Genomic DNA, 20,021 nt, shown 5'->3' on the forward strand with positions numbered 1-20,021 from the left:
CATCTTGCTTCAGTTTGTTCTACTGAGGAACTGGGCTTTTGTCCAGCGGCCAGCCCTGGTTTGGCTAGCCAGCAGCAGCAGAGCTCCAAGGCTGGGCGTGGCCTCTCGGAGAGGGGAAAATGGCAGCGAAGCTGGGACCTGGTCTGGGGAAGCCCACCTGCGATTGGTCCCCGTCTACATTTTGGGGACTGTAAGCTGTCCCTTCTTTGTTCAGACACACCCTTTTGAATTGGGGGAAAGCGTCTCAAAAAGCAAGGGCGGGCGGGGGGGGGGGAGTTCTGAACTCTAAAGAGAAGGTGAAACGAAGTTGAAGTCTTGCGCCAAGTCAGCAGGTCTTTGGATGAGTCGGTGAGCAGGGAAACCCATGGAGCCTGAGGGCCGCGCTCCTCCCTGTGGCGGACTGAAGCAGGAGCTCAGCACTCCTCCTCCCACGAGCCCAGGGACCCATGTCTGGAGCTGAGGGCGGCCTGGCTGGCACTCTCTCCCCCAGCAGCTGGGCATGCCCCGGATGGTCTGCTGAGGTACTCCTGGGACTGGGAAGGAGCTCCTGACTCCCCCTTTGGCAAGATGGCTCTCGGGTGCTGCTGGGCCATAAGACAGGTACCCAGAGTATCTGGAAGCCTCAGGCAGAGACCACAAGCAGTGGGGAGCCTGGTCGGAGACTGCCCACTCCCTCCTCTGAAGTGGGTGCAGGATGGCTGCTGTGCTGGTCTCCAGCAGAACAGCAGGATTTCCGGGGCCTGAGCTTTGGGTCGTCCAGGGATTTCTACTCATTCTTGGATCTGACAAAGGGAGCTTTGACTCTTGAAAGCTCATACCTGGAAAATCTGGTTGGTCTCTGAGATGCCACCGGACTCAGATCCTGCTGTCCTCTGAAATGGTTCCTCTTTATTTATTCATTTATTTATTTGTCGTTCATGTTGTTGAGACTCAAGGCAGATTACAGAATTAGAAAACAGTGCAATGAAGACCAGTATATTGCATACAATACACGAAACAATAAAACTGGATTTCACAATTAGAGTATAATGAAATAAAGACGCCGCAATGCATCCAGTAAGCAATGCCGTATGAAGGGGGAATAACTGCAGACAATTAAAACTGCAGCTCTTACTACCTTTATAAAAAGCGCCCCCTGCACGATTCCGTTTACCGCATCCCGATTCCTTTTGCAGGAATGCCCCCTTGAACAGTTCCGTTTTATGCGTTCTGCACCGTGAAGGTGAGCAGAGCGCACCCCGGACCTCTTCAGAGAGGCCATTCCAGCGGAGGAGGCCCAGGGACCAGCCGCGGCCGCTCTTGCCCATCGGCAGGGTGGCACCTTTGGACGGTTACTGCAGCAGAGGTCTCCGGAGAGGTGGTTCCCCAGACGCGTGGGTCCTTGGCCACGAAGGGAAATGATGGCATCGTGAATTTAGCCTGACCATTGGTCAATAACCAGTGGAGCAGCTGCAGAATAAGTGTAATGTGCATACTCTGCCTAGCTCCCTCTTTTTAAAAAATACTTTGTTTTATTAATAAGATTAAAAGCCCAATAAAAAGGTCAGAGGGAAAAAAAGAGAAAAGTGAGGGGGAAAAAGAATAGAAAAGAGAAAGAACAAAGAAAAGAATTTTTTTTAAAGAACGTGTTTCATTTTCCGTTTTTCTCTACAACACCTATTGTATCTTTACAGACAATATAGTTATAGTTCTGATACCTCCAGAATTTAGGTTTTCATTATTGCCCCCCCCCCCACAATATTTATTTTCCCCAAATTGATCTTCTTAGCTTCTGATAGTAAATGGGTCACAGCATTCAGTAGAAGGTCCCAGGATCGATCTCCAGTTCTAAAAAAGGATCCAGTGGCAGGCTACCTGGGGATGCGGGGGATTCCCCCTCTCTGACAGTCTTCAAGGAGCGGCTGGACAAATCCTTGTCGGGGATGCTTCAGGTTTGGGCGGGGGTTGGGCTAGGCAGGCTGCCATGCCCCTTCCAGCTCCAGGGCCCTGTGCAGTGAGAGGCCTTTGCCTGGGCCCCCGGAGAGGTGCTGTGGCTCTTGCTGACGGAGGGCCTGATTCAGCGGAGGCTGGTTCCTGTGCTCCATGTCTCCGTTGGAGTTCTCAAGTTGTCTTCCTGGGTGGGCCCATGTAGAGGGTCTTTCAACAGCCTTGAGGTTCCTGTGGCCTGGCCACAGCAAGGTAGGGAGTCGCTCTCTTTGCTACGTGAAGAGGGAGGAAAGCATTTTTCACAGCTGAATGCTCCACCAGCCTGGTTGGGTCCAGTCGAACCTCCAAGTCACGCAGGGTCAGCCAAACCCCAGGAAATGTGAGCAGCACAGACCCTCCAAGCCGTCAGCTTTCCTGAGCAGCATCGCCTTTGTAGTGCCAGGATTCAGTTTCCGCATGCTTGCCCTTCGCCACTGGCCACAGGCGCTTGGCACTGCTGTGGCTGCACTGAGCCAGTGTCAAGCAGTCCAGACAAAGAAATCGACTGCTTGGTGTCATCAGCATTTTGAAAAATGCCCAGCTCCAAAGCTGTGAGTGATCTCTCCCAAAGGCGCCGTGTGGAGATGGGAAATCGCAAGAGAGAAAACTGGGTCTCGTGGAACCCTGCCGTGCAAGCCCCACGCCGTGGAGAGCTGGTCTCCCACAGCAACTCACGGGGCCCCGCCTGCAAGGAATGGTTCGAGCCTTTCCAGAGCTGTGCCCCAAGATGCAGACTTCTGCCTCGGGGCATCTCAGAGGGATGGAGGGCGTGCTCCAGGGGCGGCATGCGGATGGAGCCATTGGCAGCAACCCAGACGCCCAGGTGGATGGCTGAGGAGGAATGCCCTGAGGTGGTGGCTGAGGGTGTAGGCAGGGTGTAGCAGCCTCCTCTCGGGTGCCAGTCGGCACAGAAGAGGGCACCCTCAGCAACGCCTTCTGTGGTACACCGTGATGAAGCCAAGCGTGGCAATCCGCTGGTGCCAGGCATGCAGCTGGGCCCGTGAGCCCCACTTAGCCAGGTCTCCCGCCTGTTAGCAGGCCTCGTCTGTTCCGGATGGAGAGAACTCTGAGCTAGGCTCGGAACGAGTTGAGCTCGCCGCTTCCGAGTGGGGGAAGGGCACTGGCAGTTGTTACCTGCCTTCCCCCACCCCCCACCCCAAAGCTGGGACGGCCCCACATAGAGGAACCACGCGCGTGCCCCGGCTGCTCCTTGGACGCGGCGCTCCCTTCTGCCAGCCGAGCGTTTGCCCCCCCCCCCCGGATGTGCAGCCTGCTGCCTCAACCTTCTCCTGGACCCTGGGGTGGAACGTTGATGGGCTTCCCTGCGCTCACACTTCATCTGCCCTCAGTGCCATTGGCTCACCAGGGCTTGTTTTTGACCAAGTTCAGTGGCCTCCGCATCAGAGAATCCTAGACTGGAATGGGGCCTTACAGGCCATCTAGCCCAACCCCCTGCCCAATGCAGGAACAGCCTCAAGCTTCCCTGACAGGGATTCCTCCAGCTGCTTCTTGGAGGCTGTCAACGAGGGGGGGGGGAGCCCACCACATCCCCAGGCAGCCGGTTCCACTGCTGGATTACTCTTAACACGAAGAAGTTTTTCCTAACATCCAGCCAGCTCCTTCCCTCCTGTAGTTTAAATCCAACGTTTCAAGTCCTATCCTATGTTGCCAACAGGAACAGCTCCCTTCCCTCCTCTGACAGCCTTTAAAATATGTATTGTCGAAGGCTTTCACGGCCGGAGAACGATGGTTGTTGGGGGTTTTCCGGGCTGTATTGCCGTGGTCTTGGCATTGTAGTTCCTGACGTTTCGCCAGCAGCTGTGGCTGGCATCTTCAGAGGTGTAGCACCTCTTCAGAGGTGTCTACACCTCTGAAGATGCCAGCCACAGCTGCTGGCGAAACGTCAGGAACTACAATGCCAAGACCACGGCAATACAGCCCGGAAAACCCCCAACAACCAGCCTTTAAAATACTTAGAGGGAGCGATCCTGTCTCCCCTCAAGCTCCTCCAAACGGAACGCTCCCGGGTCCCTCAGTCTTTCCTGGCAGGGCTCGGTCTCCAGGCCCCTGATCATCCTGGTTGCTCTCCTCTGCACCCGTTCCAATTTGTCTGCGCTCTTTTTGAAGCGAGGCCTCCAGAACTGCACACAATACTCCAGGTGGGGCCTGCCCTGTTGGGCTCCTTGGCGGGAGCTGGGGGGCCTCTCTGCCTCTCTGTTGCCTGGCCTGTCTCCTTCTGTGGGGCTGCAAACAACTTCCGGCCACCTCTTTCTTTTGGGACACTGACTGGTCCAGATTCCTGCTCAGAGGTGAATGTTCTCGATGCTCCATTGTTGAGCAGTGACACCCCTGGAGAGGGGCTGGTTTTGCTCTCCTCTGGACAAGCCTGCTTTGCTGAACCCAGGCAAGGGCCCGCCTGCCATCAGAGAGGACTTGGGGTGGGTTGACAAGAGAGGTCTGGGTGGGCCATTGCCACAGGTGTGTGTGTGTGTGAGGGGGGCTGTGGCTCTAGGTCAGGAGCCAGCATGATGAGTCTGGGGAGAAACGTCATTCCCACAAGCCCTGGCCTGCCTCTGGGTTCCCTGCCCTCTCTGGTAATGAACTGCTGCAGTCGAGTAGCCCAGCCGATTCCTCTGTCTCTCCCCCTTCCCTTGTGCCCCCCACCCCCCCAGGGCTTCCTGTGTAGGCGCATCCCCTTGAAACTTGCCCAAATGCCTGGAGTGAGTGTCCAGGAGGGAACTTAAGGTCATCCTTCCTGGGGCCTCGGGCCCTAAAGCAGCATCCGGGAGCCCCGGTGGGTCTTCTTTCCCAGAAGGTTCATAGCCCCCGTCCTCCGCTTTGGTCCCCTGTGCTCGTGGCCCTCGGAAGGGGCGCCCCCACCGCAGCAGTGCTGGAGGCAGCACAACACATTTCTTTCAGGCCCTGCCCCAAGGGAGGGACCCCAGTTGGGAGAGCTCAGCCAGCCTTTGGAGAAATATTATTGGGACTCCAATGAGGTCTTTCTAGCTGCTTAAAAAGTCGGTTTTGTTTCGTGGTGCTTGAGAGCATGCCAGGAGCGCAGGGCTGAGACTCATTAGGCGGCGTCATACGGGCAGCTTCAGAGACTGGGCAGCTGACAGTTTGGTGCTGGAGCCCGAGGTCTGGGTCATCTGCGACGGGAGCTGGGAGCCCTGTTGGGCCAGGAGCTCTTGGCTTGGCGGAGAAGAGCACAACGAGAAACGGGGGCGGAGGGCTCTGGGCTTCCGCAAGAGAGGACTTCCGCGCTCCAAAAGAGAGACCTCCCTCAACGGACTCGTCTGCTTCCTCGAGGTTCCCTGCCTCCTGCCTCCCATCACTCCTTGTGTCCTGGCCTGCCTCGTCAAGATAATCCAGGGTCCCTGGCTGCTGCAGATCTCTCCTGCAGGCCCCCTGTCCAGCCCCTAACAGGCTCTCCTTCAAACCTCTAGCGGCTTCAGCCTCCAGAGTCTCTGCTTCCAAGGCCCCGGGACCTTGTGCCAGAAGGGAGCCGAGCCTTCCGGCAGGGGCCTTCTACTTAGCTAGTGACTCTGTTTTGGGCAGCTGTGTCAAGTGTCTTTATGGACTCCATTCTCCATTTTTTCTAAGGCAGCAATACTTTCCCCTCCCTAAACCTTTCTCTCAGGTTAGGTCCCAGTGGGCAGTTTCATTGCTTTTTAAACAGTGTTGGCAAAAGCACCTTCCCGTGCCATGGTCTCTCTTTGTCAGCTCTCAGCCCTCCCCCAGCCAACTTGAGTGAGCTTCCTTGGCGGCTCTGGCCCTCATCTGATCAGCATTCATCTGGCTGAACATGCAAGCTGCAAAGGAAACGCTTCTCCGCCTGCTCGCTCACTTGTGCGCCGCTTTTAAGGAATTAATAGGGATGTGTCTGGTGGCCCCACAGGGGAAGGCGCTGCCTGCACAGTTGAGACGGGCACTTCACAGCTGAGATGTCCAGTGATCCCCCGCCCCATCTGCAAGCTCCCCTCCTCCCAGAAGCCAGGCGCTTGCGGGCTAATTGGGGGCTCTCCTTTGGGGTCCCTGACAAGGCAGCAGCTACCCCCGAGCTCGGGAGGTCACAAAACGGCCTTCTCTGCAGGCTGTGAGTAAAGGTGCCTGGCCGTGGATCTTCGCCTGCGCATCAGCCCAGGCGGGTTTGCTCGCTTCCTCCTCCACCTGCACCTTGAGCCGCCTCCTTCCTTCTGGCCTCCAGCTTCGGGGAACAGGGCTGGGACCAGCGGCAGGCCGCCTGCTTTGCAGTAAAATCTTTCTCAGTCTGAATCGCTGGGGAGCTCTGGCAAGTCAGAGTAGAGAGGCCGGAGCAGGGGTGGGGCTCAGGACAAGGCTGCCCTCTGGGCATGCACTTCTTCCTCTCTGCTTTTCTGGAAGGCGCCAAGGTCACAGGCACAAGTGCCGCCCCAGGCAGGCAGGCAGGCAGTCTGCTGAGTAGCCCTTGCCTCCCTGCTGGCTGGCTTGCTTTCTTCCTTTCTGCAGGGCTGGTTTTGTTTTTTAAAGCCTTGTGGCTGAAACAAAGATGTTTTCTTGAAGCAGTGCTCCCCTTGTCCCTGCAGTCAGCAGGGCCTCTTGCGAAGTCTCTCCAGCCCCAGTCTTGGGTGCCCCCCTGCCCCTCCCCCGCATGCAACCTCATGGGCTCGGCTTTGCCGTCTTGATTTCAGCCCCATTCCAAGGCACATCTCAGAAGTCCATGAAGTAATAAGTGCCTCTAGCGGGTGTGTGGAGTCTTTATTTTTGTTTATTTATTTATTGAAACATTCTTTCCCTGCTTTTCTCGCATATCCAAGGGACTCCGACGGTTTACAAATAAATGCACAAGTCTGCTTTAAACGAACCCACACGTATGCAGCAATACAGGGCTCAGGCATCCGGGGCTGGCATTGGTCTGTTTTCCCCGACAGGCACTTCTTGTGCCAAGGCTCAAGGCTGGCGGTTGTGGAAAAACGGAAGCGCCGCCCAGACGCTGGGGTGAGGGCCGCTTTCAGCGGAGCCAGGCCCAGGCCAGCCTAGTCTGCTCAGACTGGCAGCGGCTTTCCCGCCGCCTCCCACCTGCTCCTTTCGGCTGCAGGTGCTGCTGGGGATTGAGCCGGGAGTCCTCTGCTCTGCCGCTTTTTTGGCAAGACTGGGCCAGACGCGGCTGTTAAGATGTTCCCAGCCTCTCTCTGCCGGGCCCTGAACTAGAGGCAGCCTTCACCTGCCTGAAGCTAGGGGAGGGTTTCTGGGGTCAGTAGGCTTACCTCCCAAGCAGACTGCGTGCTCTCCATTGGCACATGTGTTCCAGATGTGCTGATAGCTCTCCAGTTTGCATCGGGGAATCTGGCCTTCTGTTCGGCTGGAGCCGGACTTGATACTCCCCTCATGCACCTTCCAGCCCTCTGGTTCTGTCACTTGGGCTCCACTTCAGCCACCACATTTCAGCCACACATCCTTCCAGGAATGAGGCGGGGCCCGGAGACCCTCTGTGCAGCTGGGTTAGGGTTGGGGAGTTTTTGCTGGCATCTCTTGTGTCGCTGAGGAAACTGCTTAGAACCCCTCTGACTTGTGGCCTCTCTCCTCCCTCAGGCATCGAGTGTCCCCGTGGAGCACGCAACCTCCCGGGCCTTGTCCAGGAGGGGGAGCCCTTCGCCGAGGAGGCCATGCTCTTCACCAAGGAACTGGTGCTCCAGCGAGAGGTAGGACTCCTGCCGCACCACACCGGTCGTCCTCCATGCCTGCTCCCTTGAAGGGGAGGGTGCCCAGTGCACGCCCGTCAACACGGGCAGCTGCCCCCCAAGTCAGAACCTTGGTCTGTTGAGGTCAGGATTGCCCACTCTGGTGGTGCCGCCCTCTCCAGGGCCTCAGACCTTCCTGCCCCCCCAGCCCTGATTCCCTCTTGGGGTTGCCAGGTCCAGGTTTGGAAATTCCAGGAGATTTGGGGAGTGGAGCCTGGAAAGAGGGGAGTTTGGGGAGGAGAGGAGCCCTAGTTGGGTACAATGCCACAGAGACCACCCTCCAAAGCAGCCATTTTCTGCAGGGGAACTGATCTCTGTGGCCTGGAGACCAGTTGTCATTCCGGGAGATCTCCAGCCACCACCTGGAGGCTGGCAACCCTATTCCCTCCCAACTGCAGCAACTGCCGGGGAGTGGACCTGAGGTTGTTCTCCCACTGGGCCGTCAGCCTCTGGATTGCTGAGGCATCTGTAACAAAAACTCTGGATGGCCCATGAAGGCCAGGGGGGGTTGCAACAAAGCAGGGAGGGGGGGCTGCTATTTTTTAAAGCCTGGAGAAGGAACAGGAAGAGAAGGGAGGAGCAGAGTGGAGAAGGGAGGAAGCCCCATAGGGCCTGGGGGAATCCGTGGCTTGCTCTGGTGTGAGGAAAATTAGGCACGAGGCTTTGGAAAGGGCCCTTGGCCCATCACCCTGCTTTGCCCATGGCCCCACTTCCTGTGGGTTTGTTGGTCTTGGAAGGATGGTTCCAGACCTCTGTCGGTTGTGTGTTCCTTGCCAGGCAGGGACTTCGGGTGTGCCAGGCTGCCTCCTCCCCTTTGGCCCAACCTGGTGGAGGAGATTCTCCTCCCAAGCCCTACTCTCTGTGCCCCGCCTGCAAAGGGAGGGAGTGGCAACCAGAAGCAGGGCTTCTTTCGTGGTGGCACCTCGCTTGCAGAATGCCGTGCCCCTTGAGGCTTCTTTGGCATCTCTGCTACCGTCCTCTAGGCACCAGGCCAGGAGTGTTTCTTTTTACTGATGGATTCTGTCTTTTAGTGTTTTTATGGTCATTTTCTTCTTGCCTGAGGGCTGCTCTGGACTGCTTAGTGTTGTGTTTATATGGCTTGCTTTAACAGTTATAACTTTATACATTTTCTAGAGGAATAACAGGCAGACACTGGCGGGGGGGAGGGGGAAGTCTGGTGTGTGCCGCTGCCTACCCCCTCCTGCTGAGAAGCAGCTACAGAGTTTCTTCCCATCACTTGCCTCTGCCCCCAGCTGCCCTCATCTTCGGGAGCACGGCATTGCACTGTGGCCATTTGCCACCCCTCTTCGGAAATGGATGGTTTGTTTTTATGAGCTGGGCTTGTTCTGCTCCTGGCTACAAGCAGAGGAATATTTATGTATCACTGTTATGGCCTCTCCTTTTATTGCACTTCTTAACAGTTAGCCTGCAATTAGCTTCAGAAGAGGGCTGCCCACTCGAGAACTGGGTGGGGCTGAGAGAGCTCTGAGAGAGCTGTGACTGGCCCAAGGTCACCCAGCTGGCTTCAAGCGGAGGAGTGGGGAATCAAACCCGGCTCTCCAGATTAAAGTCCTGCTGCTCTTAACCACTACACCAAACTGGCTCTGTTAATGATTTAAATGAGCAGTAAATGTATAAAGTGGCAAGTGCTACAAAACTGGGTGGAAGTGCAAATCCTACAGAGGATTGCCAACAAAAATGAAATTCCGTGACATACTGGGTTGGAGGGAGCCTTGGAGCATGGTTCAGGCTTTGTATAACTGGCTAGTTAGCAATCCAGGAAGATGAAAGAAAGTTAATAATAATAATAATAATAATAATAATAATAATCTCTATACGTAATTGAGAAAGCGTGTTCCTGACGACTCACCGTGATTCCATTGCACAGGCATGCTCTTGCATGCCCCTAGCTGGGGATAAGAGGTGAGTCGCAGGAGAAGGCCAGGCTGCCTTCTTCCCTCCCCGCCCTGCTGGAGCTGCACCCATGCCTACCAGCCGCCCAGTTTCCAAGTGGCTGGCAGGCAGGGGCATGCGCCCGACTGCTTTCTCCCTGTGCCCCGCACCTGCCAACTTCCCAGTTCCGGGTGGCTGGCAGGTGGGGGCACGTGCCCCACTGCTTTCTCCCCTTCCTTTCCCTGCGCCCCCGCACCCTACTGCAAGTATGAGGGAATGTTGATCCGTGGCAAAATCATGTAGTCCCTCAAGCAGGCTTTCAAGTGCTCCAGAAGTGTTTGTTCGGCAGGATACGTGGCGGGGAAGGGGCGCTCTCTCTCAGGCCACGCTCTTCTTTTTGGAATTGTGTCCAGATGCTCTGTGATGTGCAAGACCCGCCCCCCCCCCCCCGAGAACTGGCAGAGCGGCTGCCAGCCAAAGCAGACCAGACGGACCGATGGGGGGGGGGGGGTGTTACATGCATTATGGCAACCCTAGGAAGTAGGAGCCTCCAAAACATCCTAACATTGACAGCCTTGCTCAGGTCTTGCAAACCCAAGGGCGTGGCTTCCATTGCTGAGCCCATCCAACTCATCTTGGGTCTGCCTCTTTTCCTGCTTCCTTCAACTTCTCCTAACATTATTGTCTTTTCCAGCCAATGGGCTGGCTGCATATAAAGCAGCTTCATGTGTGTTCAGTATTTATTTTATTTATTTACATTATTTGTAGTCTGCCTTTCTCAGTGGGACTCAGTAGGTCAGTGACATTTGATAACTGACATTTTAGTAGTTTAAAATCAGTAGCTGAAGTATGACTACAGCCTGATTTTATAGTAATTTGTCAGTTACTGGTTTGTTTTTTTAATCTGGTAGTTGGGGAGGGCAGGTGCTGGGGTAAGGTAAAATGGCACAGATGTGGGCAGGTCTGGCAACAATGTGCATGTCCTATCCCCATGGTGTGGTGCACAAGCACTTTCTGACTGCAGTCATTCCCAAAAGATTGCGTCAGACCAGGTCTGGGAAAGATTGGAGCAAAGCAGCGGAGAACCTGGAGAGTGGCCAGTAAGGTACGATGTCACACGTGAGCTTGCGGAGAAAACAGGCTGGCGCCCAGCCTCTCTGTGGAAGCGTACTGAGCAGCTCTTCTGCTAGCAGGACCAGAAAGCCAACTGGGGGGGGGGGTGCTGCTGCTGCTGCGCAGATGGTTTTTTCTCCAGTTGGAAGTGGCTTGTTCTTTACTGGCCAAATCCTGGCATTTCCAGATCAGACGAAAAAAGCAGGCAGTGGTGTTGATCCAAAGCAAAGTCCCAAAATAAAAACCAAAAAGAGTCCAGTAGCACCTTTAAGACTAACCAATTTTATTTTAGCAGAAAGCTTATGCTAAAATAAAATTGGTTAGTCTTAAAGGTGCTACTGGACTCTTTTTGATTTTGCTACCACAGACTAACACGGCTAACTTCTCTGCAAAATAAAAACCGTGCGCTACCTTGTGCTACCGAAAAAATGTGTGCTACCATTACAACGCAGTGTCATTTTAGGCAGGTCGTCATGGTGGCCAGTGGGCAGGTGTCTGAAGAAGGGAGCTCTGAGTCTTGAAAGCTTACATCCTGAAAACCTCGTTGGTCTCCAAGGTGCCACTGGACAACACAGTGTGCAAGATTCATGAGTTTTCCAGAATTCTTCATCAGGTTGGGTGATAATTTAAAAAGTAAAAATCAAACAGCCACCTGGTGGTGAGCAGCAGCTGGCCTTGGTAGGTCCTGGTACCTGCTAATGATTCCAGACCTTTACAGAGAGTGCCGAATGCAAATTGCTGGCTGCTCATCCAGCACAAAGAAGGCCTTTCTCGGGGCCAGTGCGGCTCAGGCGGGTGAGATTGGTGGGCAGGAGGGGTGACCTTTGCCTGCGGTTTCTGGGCTCCAGGGGTGCTGCGTGCTGGTCTCCTTGATGAGCGCGTGGAGAGGAAAGGCGTGAAGCCCATGCCTGTCATATGCAGAGGGACCCGTCTTTCTCTCACTTTCAGTCCAGCTTGGAACGTGAGCTCATTAAAGAGGACGCGGGAAGAAGAGCTGCTAATGAGGGCACAGCTTCCCTGATTGAAGCGGGGGCTCGTCTCCCGTCAGAGGCATTTGGTGTAGTTCTGCTCTGATTTGTAATTCCAACATCAACCCAGCCATGCCTCTTCAGCCTCCTCGCTAAACGACCCCCAGGGTGGGAGGCGCATCCGACAGCCCTTTCTCCTTGGGCACCTGCAGCAAGCATGCAGCTCTTTGGGTGCCGGGATCTTCCTGCCGCTTGCTTTGCATTCAGCGATGTGTTTGTGTAGGGTGGACCTTGCACCCCCTCCACCCCTTGCCTCAGCCCCACTGCAGCAGGCACCTGAGAGCTTCAGGCAGGAGCTCCCTCTGCCCCCATCCCACCTCCCTGTTGCTTGCAAGGAGAGGCCAGGCGTGGAAGGAGGAGGAGGCAACCCTTGCATGTGCTCTGCTACCAGAGGGGCCGAGAGCACTGTGTGAGTTAGCCCTGCCAGAGAGAAGCAGTATCGACTGCCCCGTCAGCAGAAAAGCAGGCCCTGCCCTGCCCTGTTGGCCGTGGGGGCTTGGGGCTTCTTGCATGCCCAGTTTGTGTGCTAGGGCAGGTCAGTTGCATTGCCCAGCCCTGCCTGTGCCCTCCTGGTGCTCAGCCTGTGGCTTCCACACCCCACTGAGTGCAGCATCGTCGCAGCTGCTGTAGTGCCGTCATTTGGCACGGAAGGCTGCCCCTGCATGGCCCCTTGCTCCTGCTCGGGACACCAGTTGTAAAGGGGGGCCCGCGGCTTCCCCCTGACATGTTGTTTTCTAGGTGCACAAGGGGAGCCCTCCTAAGCTGCAGCTGAGGGTCTCGCTAGACAATGCCCGGCTTGCACTGGCTTGAACGGGCTCTGAGCACTCAGGCATCAAGACATCAGCTGAAGGGAACGGCTTCTTTCTTCAAAAAGAGAGTTCATGCAAGCTCAGAACGGCGCCCCCAGGGGAGGGAGAGCGCTCCTGCCTCCCCCAAGCCATTTTCCTGCACTAAAACAGCACGTGACCGGGGGGGGGGGAGTTCTTTTACTGGTTTTGCAAGAGAACGGCATTTGGGGGTGGGCAGGGTCCTTTCCTCCCCCCCCCCCCGAGACACTGTTCTGAGCTCATTTGAGTCTCTCTTTTTTTAAAAGAAGCAGATCTGCTCAGCTGCCATCTGACTGCAGGGAGCGCATTAAAGCCAGTGCAGAAACGTATTGTCTTGCGAGGTGCTGAGGGTCAGGCAGGCCCGAGAAAAGAATCAGTGGCCTGCATTCTGTGGGCTTCTAGCCTGGTCACCACATGCCACAAAATGGGCTGGGAGAATGGACGGCTTCTTGGAAGCCCTGCCTGCATGGACATCTTCGGGCACAGCAGGCGCAGGGCTGGGCAGCAGTTCTTCCTCCCACCTGGGCTGGATCTCTCTTTGCAGGGAGTGGGCCTGAGCCGCCATTGGCTTTGATGCATGAAAGGGACTGGTGCCTTGTTCTGGAGCATGAGAAGGTGTGGAATGAAATGTGCAGGCTCAGCCCTTTGCCGGAGACATCTGTCACTTCCGTGGTCATGCTAGAGCTGGAAAACAGGGATCGTGGCCCCAAAGAAGGCCCTGAGCTGGTGCTTGAAAATCACAGGGCAGAGATGGTGGCCAGCATTGCCTCCTGAGCTGCATGGCCAAAAACTTGGTTGGAGGACTTCCGGGGGTGAAGAGGAGGCATGTGACGTGGTGCCTTCCAGGGCAACCTCCCACGCTTGCTAGATCCTGGGTAAAAAAGCCAGTTCTCCACCGCAGGGGTTCAGAACTGAGCAGCTCAGTTTCAGTGCCGCACCCTTGACACCCACTGTCATGTTGTTTCAAAATTGCAAGAAGGAAATCTGATCATGGGGAAAGCTGGCGCGGCAGACCTGGAGTAAAGCAGGTGAAGCAGGGCATATGGCAGCAATCCCATCTTCCCTGTTTCGTCTCCTGGGGGGCTCGTCAGAGCCATGGGTGACAAGGAGCAGTTGGATGGGTTTCTTATTTCCAGAGGTCCCCTCGTTTTCTTCTTGCTGCCCATGGAGATGGAGCGCACTGCATGCTATTCTGTCACCCCTGCGCTGCTGCACTGGCTGTGTGCAGGTATGCAAGAGAATCGCGGGGCCAGTTCAGGGAAGCCCCTGCCTGCCTGAGCCCCCTTGGCCTGGCTGCCAGCCCCCCTGACTTCGGGTGCCTGGTCAAGCGGGAGCCTGAGCTAAGCTCCCACTGTGGGAATGTTTCCTGCTTAACCCGCCAGCCCTTTTGCCTGCTCTGGAGAATCCTTGGGCCTCGGTGAGAAAGATGAGCCATAAAGGAAGCAGATGCAGAAGTGTTTTGCGAGCGTGTCTGACCAGCATTCAAGGCTTCCCCAAGGCTGTCTGGTCTGAGCTGCCTGCGTGCAAATCTTTGGGGATGCCGGACTGGAAGGCCAGGGGAGTGAGAGGAGGTGGAAGGCAGAGGAATGGCTGGGGGTGGAAGGAGGCCGGGGAAGGGGCAGCCTTCAGAGCTCCCGAGACGACCCGCAGGGCTTGCAGGCCTTCCCTGCTTCTCTGCAGCCTCCCTCTGTTGGGCCTGCGGAGCCCGACATTCCCCGTCTCCTCCTGACTCAAAAGCCGTTTCCGTTCCGTGTGCAGCCTGCCTGCTGCTGCTGGATCTCTGGGGCATCTCTGTTAATTAAGGGCTGCTTTCCCCTCAGGACGCAGCACAGCGCACCGAGTGCCACGTCCCACCCTCCAAGCAGGCTCTCCAAGCAGGAAGCTCCGGGGATGGCCAGGGAAGCGAGTTTGCTTTCTAAGGAGGGCCCAAGAGCTGGCTCTGCCCCTTGGGGGACCAGGGGTGGGAGTTGCAGTGCCCATGCAACGTTCAACTGCCGGAGCGTAGACGCTGCACTGCCAGCCCCATCCCTGCTGCTCTCTCTCTCTCTCTCTCTTGGAGTTGACTGGCTGTCTGTAAATGTAGCCGCAGCTCGCAGTTGGTAGCATCTGCCCAGCCTCCTCTGCTCCCGTGGCCTGCTGCCCACTCCAGGCACCTGGCAAGAGGACCCAGGCCCAGCAGTGCTCCCGTGGTGCTTGTGCCCAGGCCCCGCCAGCCACCCTCAGCGGTACCTCCTGGCAACACATTTGAGGGTGATGAATGTGCTGGCTTCTGCGGCGCCGTCTTAAAGGAGTTGCCATCACGCCACGCAAGTCTTGCAAACGTTGCCTCTGGAGCAGGCCTGCGGCTTTAGATAAGGAGATGTGCCCTGCTCTCCAAGGCCGGAGAGACGGGTGGATTTTTGGCTTGGGGCTAAATGGCAATTTTGGAACAGGGCCAGCTCTGCCTTTTTAGTGTGGGCTCGAGGATTGCCCTCCTGCTGATCTCACACTTTCATCTTTGCCTTCTGGGGCTGAGGCTGCCTAGCTCCCGGGCTGGCCGGCACGAGCTTGAAGATGCCTGCCGTTCGGAGGGCTGCAAAATCGCCCAGCCTGCCTCGGAGCGCTTCCTGATAATCATCGCAGCCCTTCAGCCCCTGCCAGGTCAGCAGCTCACTGCTGGCTCCCCCAGGAATCAGGCAGAGAAGCTCTTTGGCTTTGTTTTTCGCCTTGTTCATCGGAGTTCAGTTTTGGGCCCACCCGGCCACATAATGCTCGGCAGGCTTTCTTAGCGGGTGGGCAGGGAGGCCGGGCTGGTTGCTGAGTCTGCCCTGTGGCTGAGGGTTAATCACTGCCCCTCTGGAATCTCTGGGGTATGTGCACACACGCGTACTCTCACACGTATGTGCCTGTGTTTGTGCTAAATGCCCCTTTCGCCATTGATCAGTTACATAACACATTTAATTTTGCACATTTTGTTTTTTATCCTCCTCAGTCTAAGGTGCTGCTGCAGAGCTTCCCATCTCTAGATTTTGGTTTCTGCTGAGCTGAATGAGATCTTCAGGCTCCCTTCCTGCTTCAGGGGGGCAGCCAGAGACAAGGGCTGTAGTGGGGGGAGGGTAGAAGTGGTACCAGGGGGACAGACCAGGTCTCTCCAGAAAGCGTGGACGGTTATTTAAACTCCCAATGATCAGGCTGCGTTTCTCAGATGAGGAAGGAGGTAGTCTGTAGTAGCAAAATAGTAAAGAGTCCAGTAGCACCTTTAAGACTAACCAACTTTATTGTAGCAGAAGCTTTCGAGAGCCACAGCTCTCTTCGTCAGACGCATGGAGGGTATGAAGAAACTGGCCAGAGATATATAGGAGGGGAGGGGAGGGGAGGGGGTGCAGGGAGTGAGGGCCATGTAAACGTAAATAAGTTACAAGAAGTCATGAAAGAGGTGGAGTGCACAATCCAGGCTGGGTGTGACCCCTCCCCTCCCCTCCACGCCAGAATCTGAATAGAATGGCTGAAGGCAGCTACTTTGGTGATGACGTAACCCCCTCCCCTCTTGACAAAGTCCCTCCCCGAAGGCTCCCAGGTGACCCTTAGCAGTGGAGGGGAAACGGACTGAGTGGTGCAGCGCACAGGGGAGGAGAGAAGGGGCTGCTCTCACGAGGAGCAGGGTTGGGGCCAGCGCTGTTAATGATCTGGAACTGGGGAGTGATCAGGGTGGTAGCGGCGGCCAGGTTTGCAGCTGACACAAACGCCAGGGCTGACTGGAAGGAGCTCCAGAAGGACTTCTCCGTCCCGAGCGAGTGGGCAGCAGTGGGGTAAACAAGGTTCACTGTGAACGAGCCAAGTGAAGGGAACTGTGGCACCTCCCTCCCCAGATCCTACCCCTATGACCCCAGGATAGAAACAGCTGAACAGAAAAGAGAAAGTGAAAATGGTGACGCTGTACGCAGCAGTGGGGAAGAGGCTACATTTTGTGCTGTGGGTTATTGGGAAAGGGACTGGAAATAAAATAGACAGGCTCTTTATAAACTTGAGCGAGCCCCTTTTAGAGTGCCAGTGCACTGTGCAGCGTCCCAGAGGCCCCCTTTCAAAAAGGATGTTGGCCGAGTGGAATTGAACAGCCTCCGTGATCAAGGAGTTAGAGCTCCTCAGTTTATCGTCAGAAGACAGCCAGTATTGTGCAGAGGCCAGAGGGACGGACTAGGGCCTGGGCGACCCAGGTTCGATTCCCCACTCTGCCGTGGGAGCTTGCTGGGTGACCTTGGGCCAGTTACATACGCTTAGCCTAACCTACCTCACGGGGTTATTGTTGAGAGGATAAAATGGAGGAGAGGAGAAGAGTGTAAGCTGCTTTCTGTCTCTGTTAGAGAGGGAGGCGAGGTATAAATGCAGTAATTTTTTTAAAAATATGATGGAGATTTATAAGAGTCTGTTTGCTGGGAAGAACTTTGCACCTCCCACAGCACTGGGGGCGGGGGGGGCGAGCAGGCTGCCCTCCGTCCCTGCAGCAGTGTGGCAAGCCCCGGTGCCTGCAGGTGTCGGAGGCAGAGTGCCTCGGCTTTGGGGCAGAGAGAGCCCTTGGGGGCCTGCGGTGGCGGTCTTCTGCGTCTGGGTTGCTGGCAGCGTAAAGGTGCCTGGGCTGCTCCCGGTGCCCTGTCCACGCTCAGGGATTACTCGAGAAGAGGAAACGCTCCCTGTCCCGGGGCACCAGAGGCCCACATGGCCCCACGCGGCACAAATTCCCTTCCTGGGGATTGGGATCCCTTTCGAGCCCAGTCCTTTGCAGCTAAGCAGTGACGCCTTGCCATTGGGATGCTGGGCAGGGGGAGCAGAGCACGTTGTGCGTTGTGATGGGGGGGGCGGGGGGGAGCCATTCTCCTTGTGAAAGGCGAGCATGGCCGGAGTGGGGGCCTGGGCAGGACTCGGAAAGACCCACGAACAGGAGGCCTTGGGAATGGGGCCTTTCCCAGCTGCCACCTCCCGAAGGACCTGATTAATTTCCAGAATGGGAGGCGATGGCGCTTCCTCCCCCGCAGTGAGCGGCAGTGTTGCAGCCAGCCCCCCCGGCCCAGGTGTCGTTCTCCACCCCCACCCCACCCCCACACGCCCTAGAGGAGCATCTGGATGCCAGCAAGCGCGTGCCAAGGGGAGCCCACGCCCGGTGCCTCCACTCTGGAGTGTTCCTGTGATGCTGAACTCCGATTCACCGTCCATCTTCCTCTTCCCTCTTCTTGGCTTCATGGTGCTGCCGCTGGGGGAGAGGGGCGCCCTGCAGCCTGCATGGGTGGACCGCGTCACGGGAGGTTGTTTCTCTTTGCCTGGACTAGGAGCAGGGCCAGCGGCAGTGGGAGGCTCCAGCCCGGGGCTCCTGCGACTCCGTCCCAGCCCTGCTCCCTCCGGGCCCCTTGCTGTTCGTTGGGCAGGAGGCGACGTCTCTGTTCCGCCGTCCCTTCCCCCCCCCCGCCACTGCCCACCCTCCCTCCTGAGAGTTGTGCTTCACCCAGCTGCCTTTCCGTAGAAATCTGCCTGGGCGGGTTGGTCCCCTGATGCCCCCTGCGTAGTTGCGCCTTCTCACTTCTGGCCCAGGTCTGAGCTGTGGGGACGCAGCAGGAGAGCAACTCCCGGGGACGGCCCAGTCAGTCTCCTGGCCCTGGGACTCAGTGCGGGGTGTGTGGGGGGGGGGGGGCGCGCGCAGGATCTGCCGCGATAGCCGGGCCTCCGCTTCCTCCCTGCCCTGGGCCCAGCGCCTCAGGAAGGAGACTGCTCCGCCTCTGCCAGTGGGAGTGAAAGGGCCCGCCCGTTCCTCCTGGGCACAGGAGCCTCCTTGCTTCCTGTGGGGCGGGACTCTCATAAACTGCCTGCCAGCAGCATCTCCTGTGGACCCACCAATGGAGGCGTTTCCCAGAGAGCCCGGAGGGGGGGCGGCTTCCCCCCCCCCCGCTTGCCTGCGACGTGTACTGCAGCCGGTTGGGAGGTGTCCCCGGGATCGATAGCAATTCACTCTTTCCCCTGCATTGATCAAAGTGACGGGTAGAAACAAATGGCCAGCCTTTGCTCATTTCTCATTTAGCTCTTCTGCCAGAGGGGAGGAGTGGGGCTTTGCCCGCCTGGGGGCTGGGTTGGGCCCCTATTAGGGACACAGTGAGGGGCGGGGGCAAAGAACCAGGAGGTCCAGAGAGGCAGCCAGGAGAGGGTGGGCTGCGGGGGCGGTGGCAGAGAGGCCACAGAGGAGGCACAGAATGACCCGCCTGCCCTCCAGCTGCCAAGCTGCATGGGCCCCTGGGAGGCAGCCCTGGGACCGGGGGGGGGCGCTGTGAAGCTGCCCCCTTTCCAGAGCCAGGGCCGGCCATTGTGAAAGTCACACTGTCCACTTGAGGGAGAGAAACTGACTGGCACAGGCTGTGCGTTCAGGTCAGGAGGGTCAGGCGCTCCTGCGAGCCGGGGGTGGGTGGGTGGGTGGTTGTCCAAGCAGCACTCTCCTCCGGGGGCTCTTGCCCCTGCTGCAGCCCAAACAAGGGGGCCCAGTGGTGCCTCGGAGGTGCCTCCAACAGACAGGTGCCTCCTGTTGCCCTCTGGCTGGCTCTTCTCGAGCTCCCTGCAGGTGCTGCTGGGCTTTGGGGCTGGAGCCCTGGCCCGTCAGTGTGCCTTGATGCCCAGGGACCGGGCAAAGGGAATCCTGCTTGGCTGGCTGGGGCTGGGGGCGGTGAGCAGCGGGTCTCCCGGGGCTGCCCCGGGGCCCTTCCACAGGCATTTGGGGAGAGTGGCTTGTGGCTCCCAGGGCGACTGGCGCCTCAAGGGGAGCGTGGGCCCAGGACTGCCCTTTGCCCCGGAGCACCAAACGAATCCAGCAGGCTTTCTAAAAAGTGCTTGAATTGTGCAAGGATCCTGCTTGCTGGCTTATCATCAAAGAAAAGGTGAGGTCACCCCATGCTCCGGCTTAGATCCAGCAGGTGCTTGAGCCTGAGACTTCCGCTTGACTCACCGGAGCAACCTTGCATGGGGACAACCTGATCTCCCCCCCCCCAAGAGGTAGGAATCCAGTCCTGGGGGGCTGCCTGCCTGCAAACAGACCCCCTGGCTAATTGCTAGACCTCGCTGCTATCCCCCATCACCCCATAACACCACAGTGCTGGGACCCCCCCCCCTTCCTCTGCAAGGAAGGGGGGGTGCAAACGAAACCACTTTCTCTGAACTCGTGGAACGGGGGGGGGGCTCCTCTTCTGCGATTCCCACCGGATGAGCAAAGTGTCGGGCGAGGAGCTGCGTTGGTGTGCGGTGGCGCAGCAGGATTCCGGCCCAGGGGCACCTTGGAGAGCAGGAAGGCAGGGCCAGAGCTGCTTCCTTCAGGCACGAGTCCTTGTGGGGGAGCCTTCGTGGCTCGTGCAGCTTCCTCTTCCCAGCTGATGGAGGGGGGGGGCTACTTTCTACCTCAGCCTGCTGTCCACGGAACACCCCCCCCCCGCCCGCCCGCCCGCCCCATGCAAAGGGAGGGGTCTGTGGTG

The 20,021-nt window shown here is 57.3% G+C and overlaps 1 protein-coding gene across 1 annotated transcript in view; it reads left to right on the forward strand.

The window, feature by feature from the left end:
* Positions 1-20,021, forward strand: part of SND1 (staphylococcal nuclease and tudor domain containing 1) — a 254,036-nt gene that overhangs the window by 181,946 nt on the left and 52,069 nt on the right. Inside the window, exon 16 of the mRNA XM_054988223.1 lies at positions 7,537-7,646. Within this exon, the coding sequence (XP_054844198.1) occupies positions 7,537-7,646 (110 nt within the window). The remainder of the gene's footprint in view (positions 1-7,536; positions 7,647-20,021) is intronic.

Source organism: Eublepharis macularius, chromosome 9, assembly GCF_028583425.1.
Source record: "Eublepharis macularius isolate TG4126 chromosome 9, MPM_Emac_v1.0, whole genome shotgun sequence".
Classification (NCBI taxonomy): Eukaryota; Metazoa; Chordata; class Lepidosauria; order Squamata; family Eublepharidae; genus Eublepharis; species Eublepharis macularius.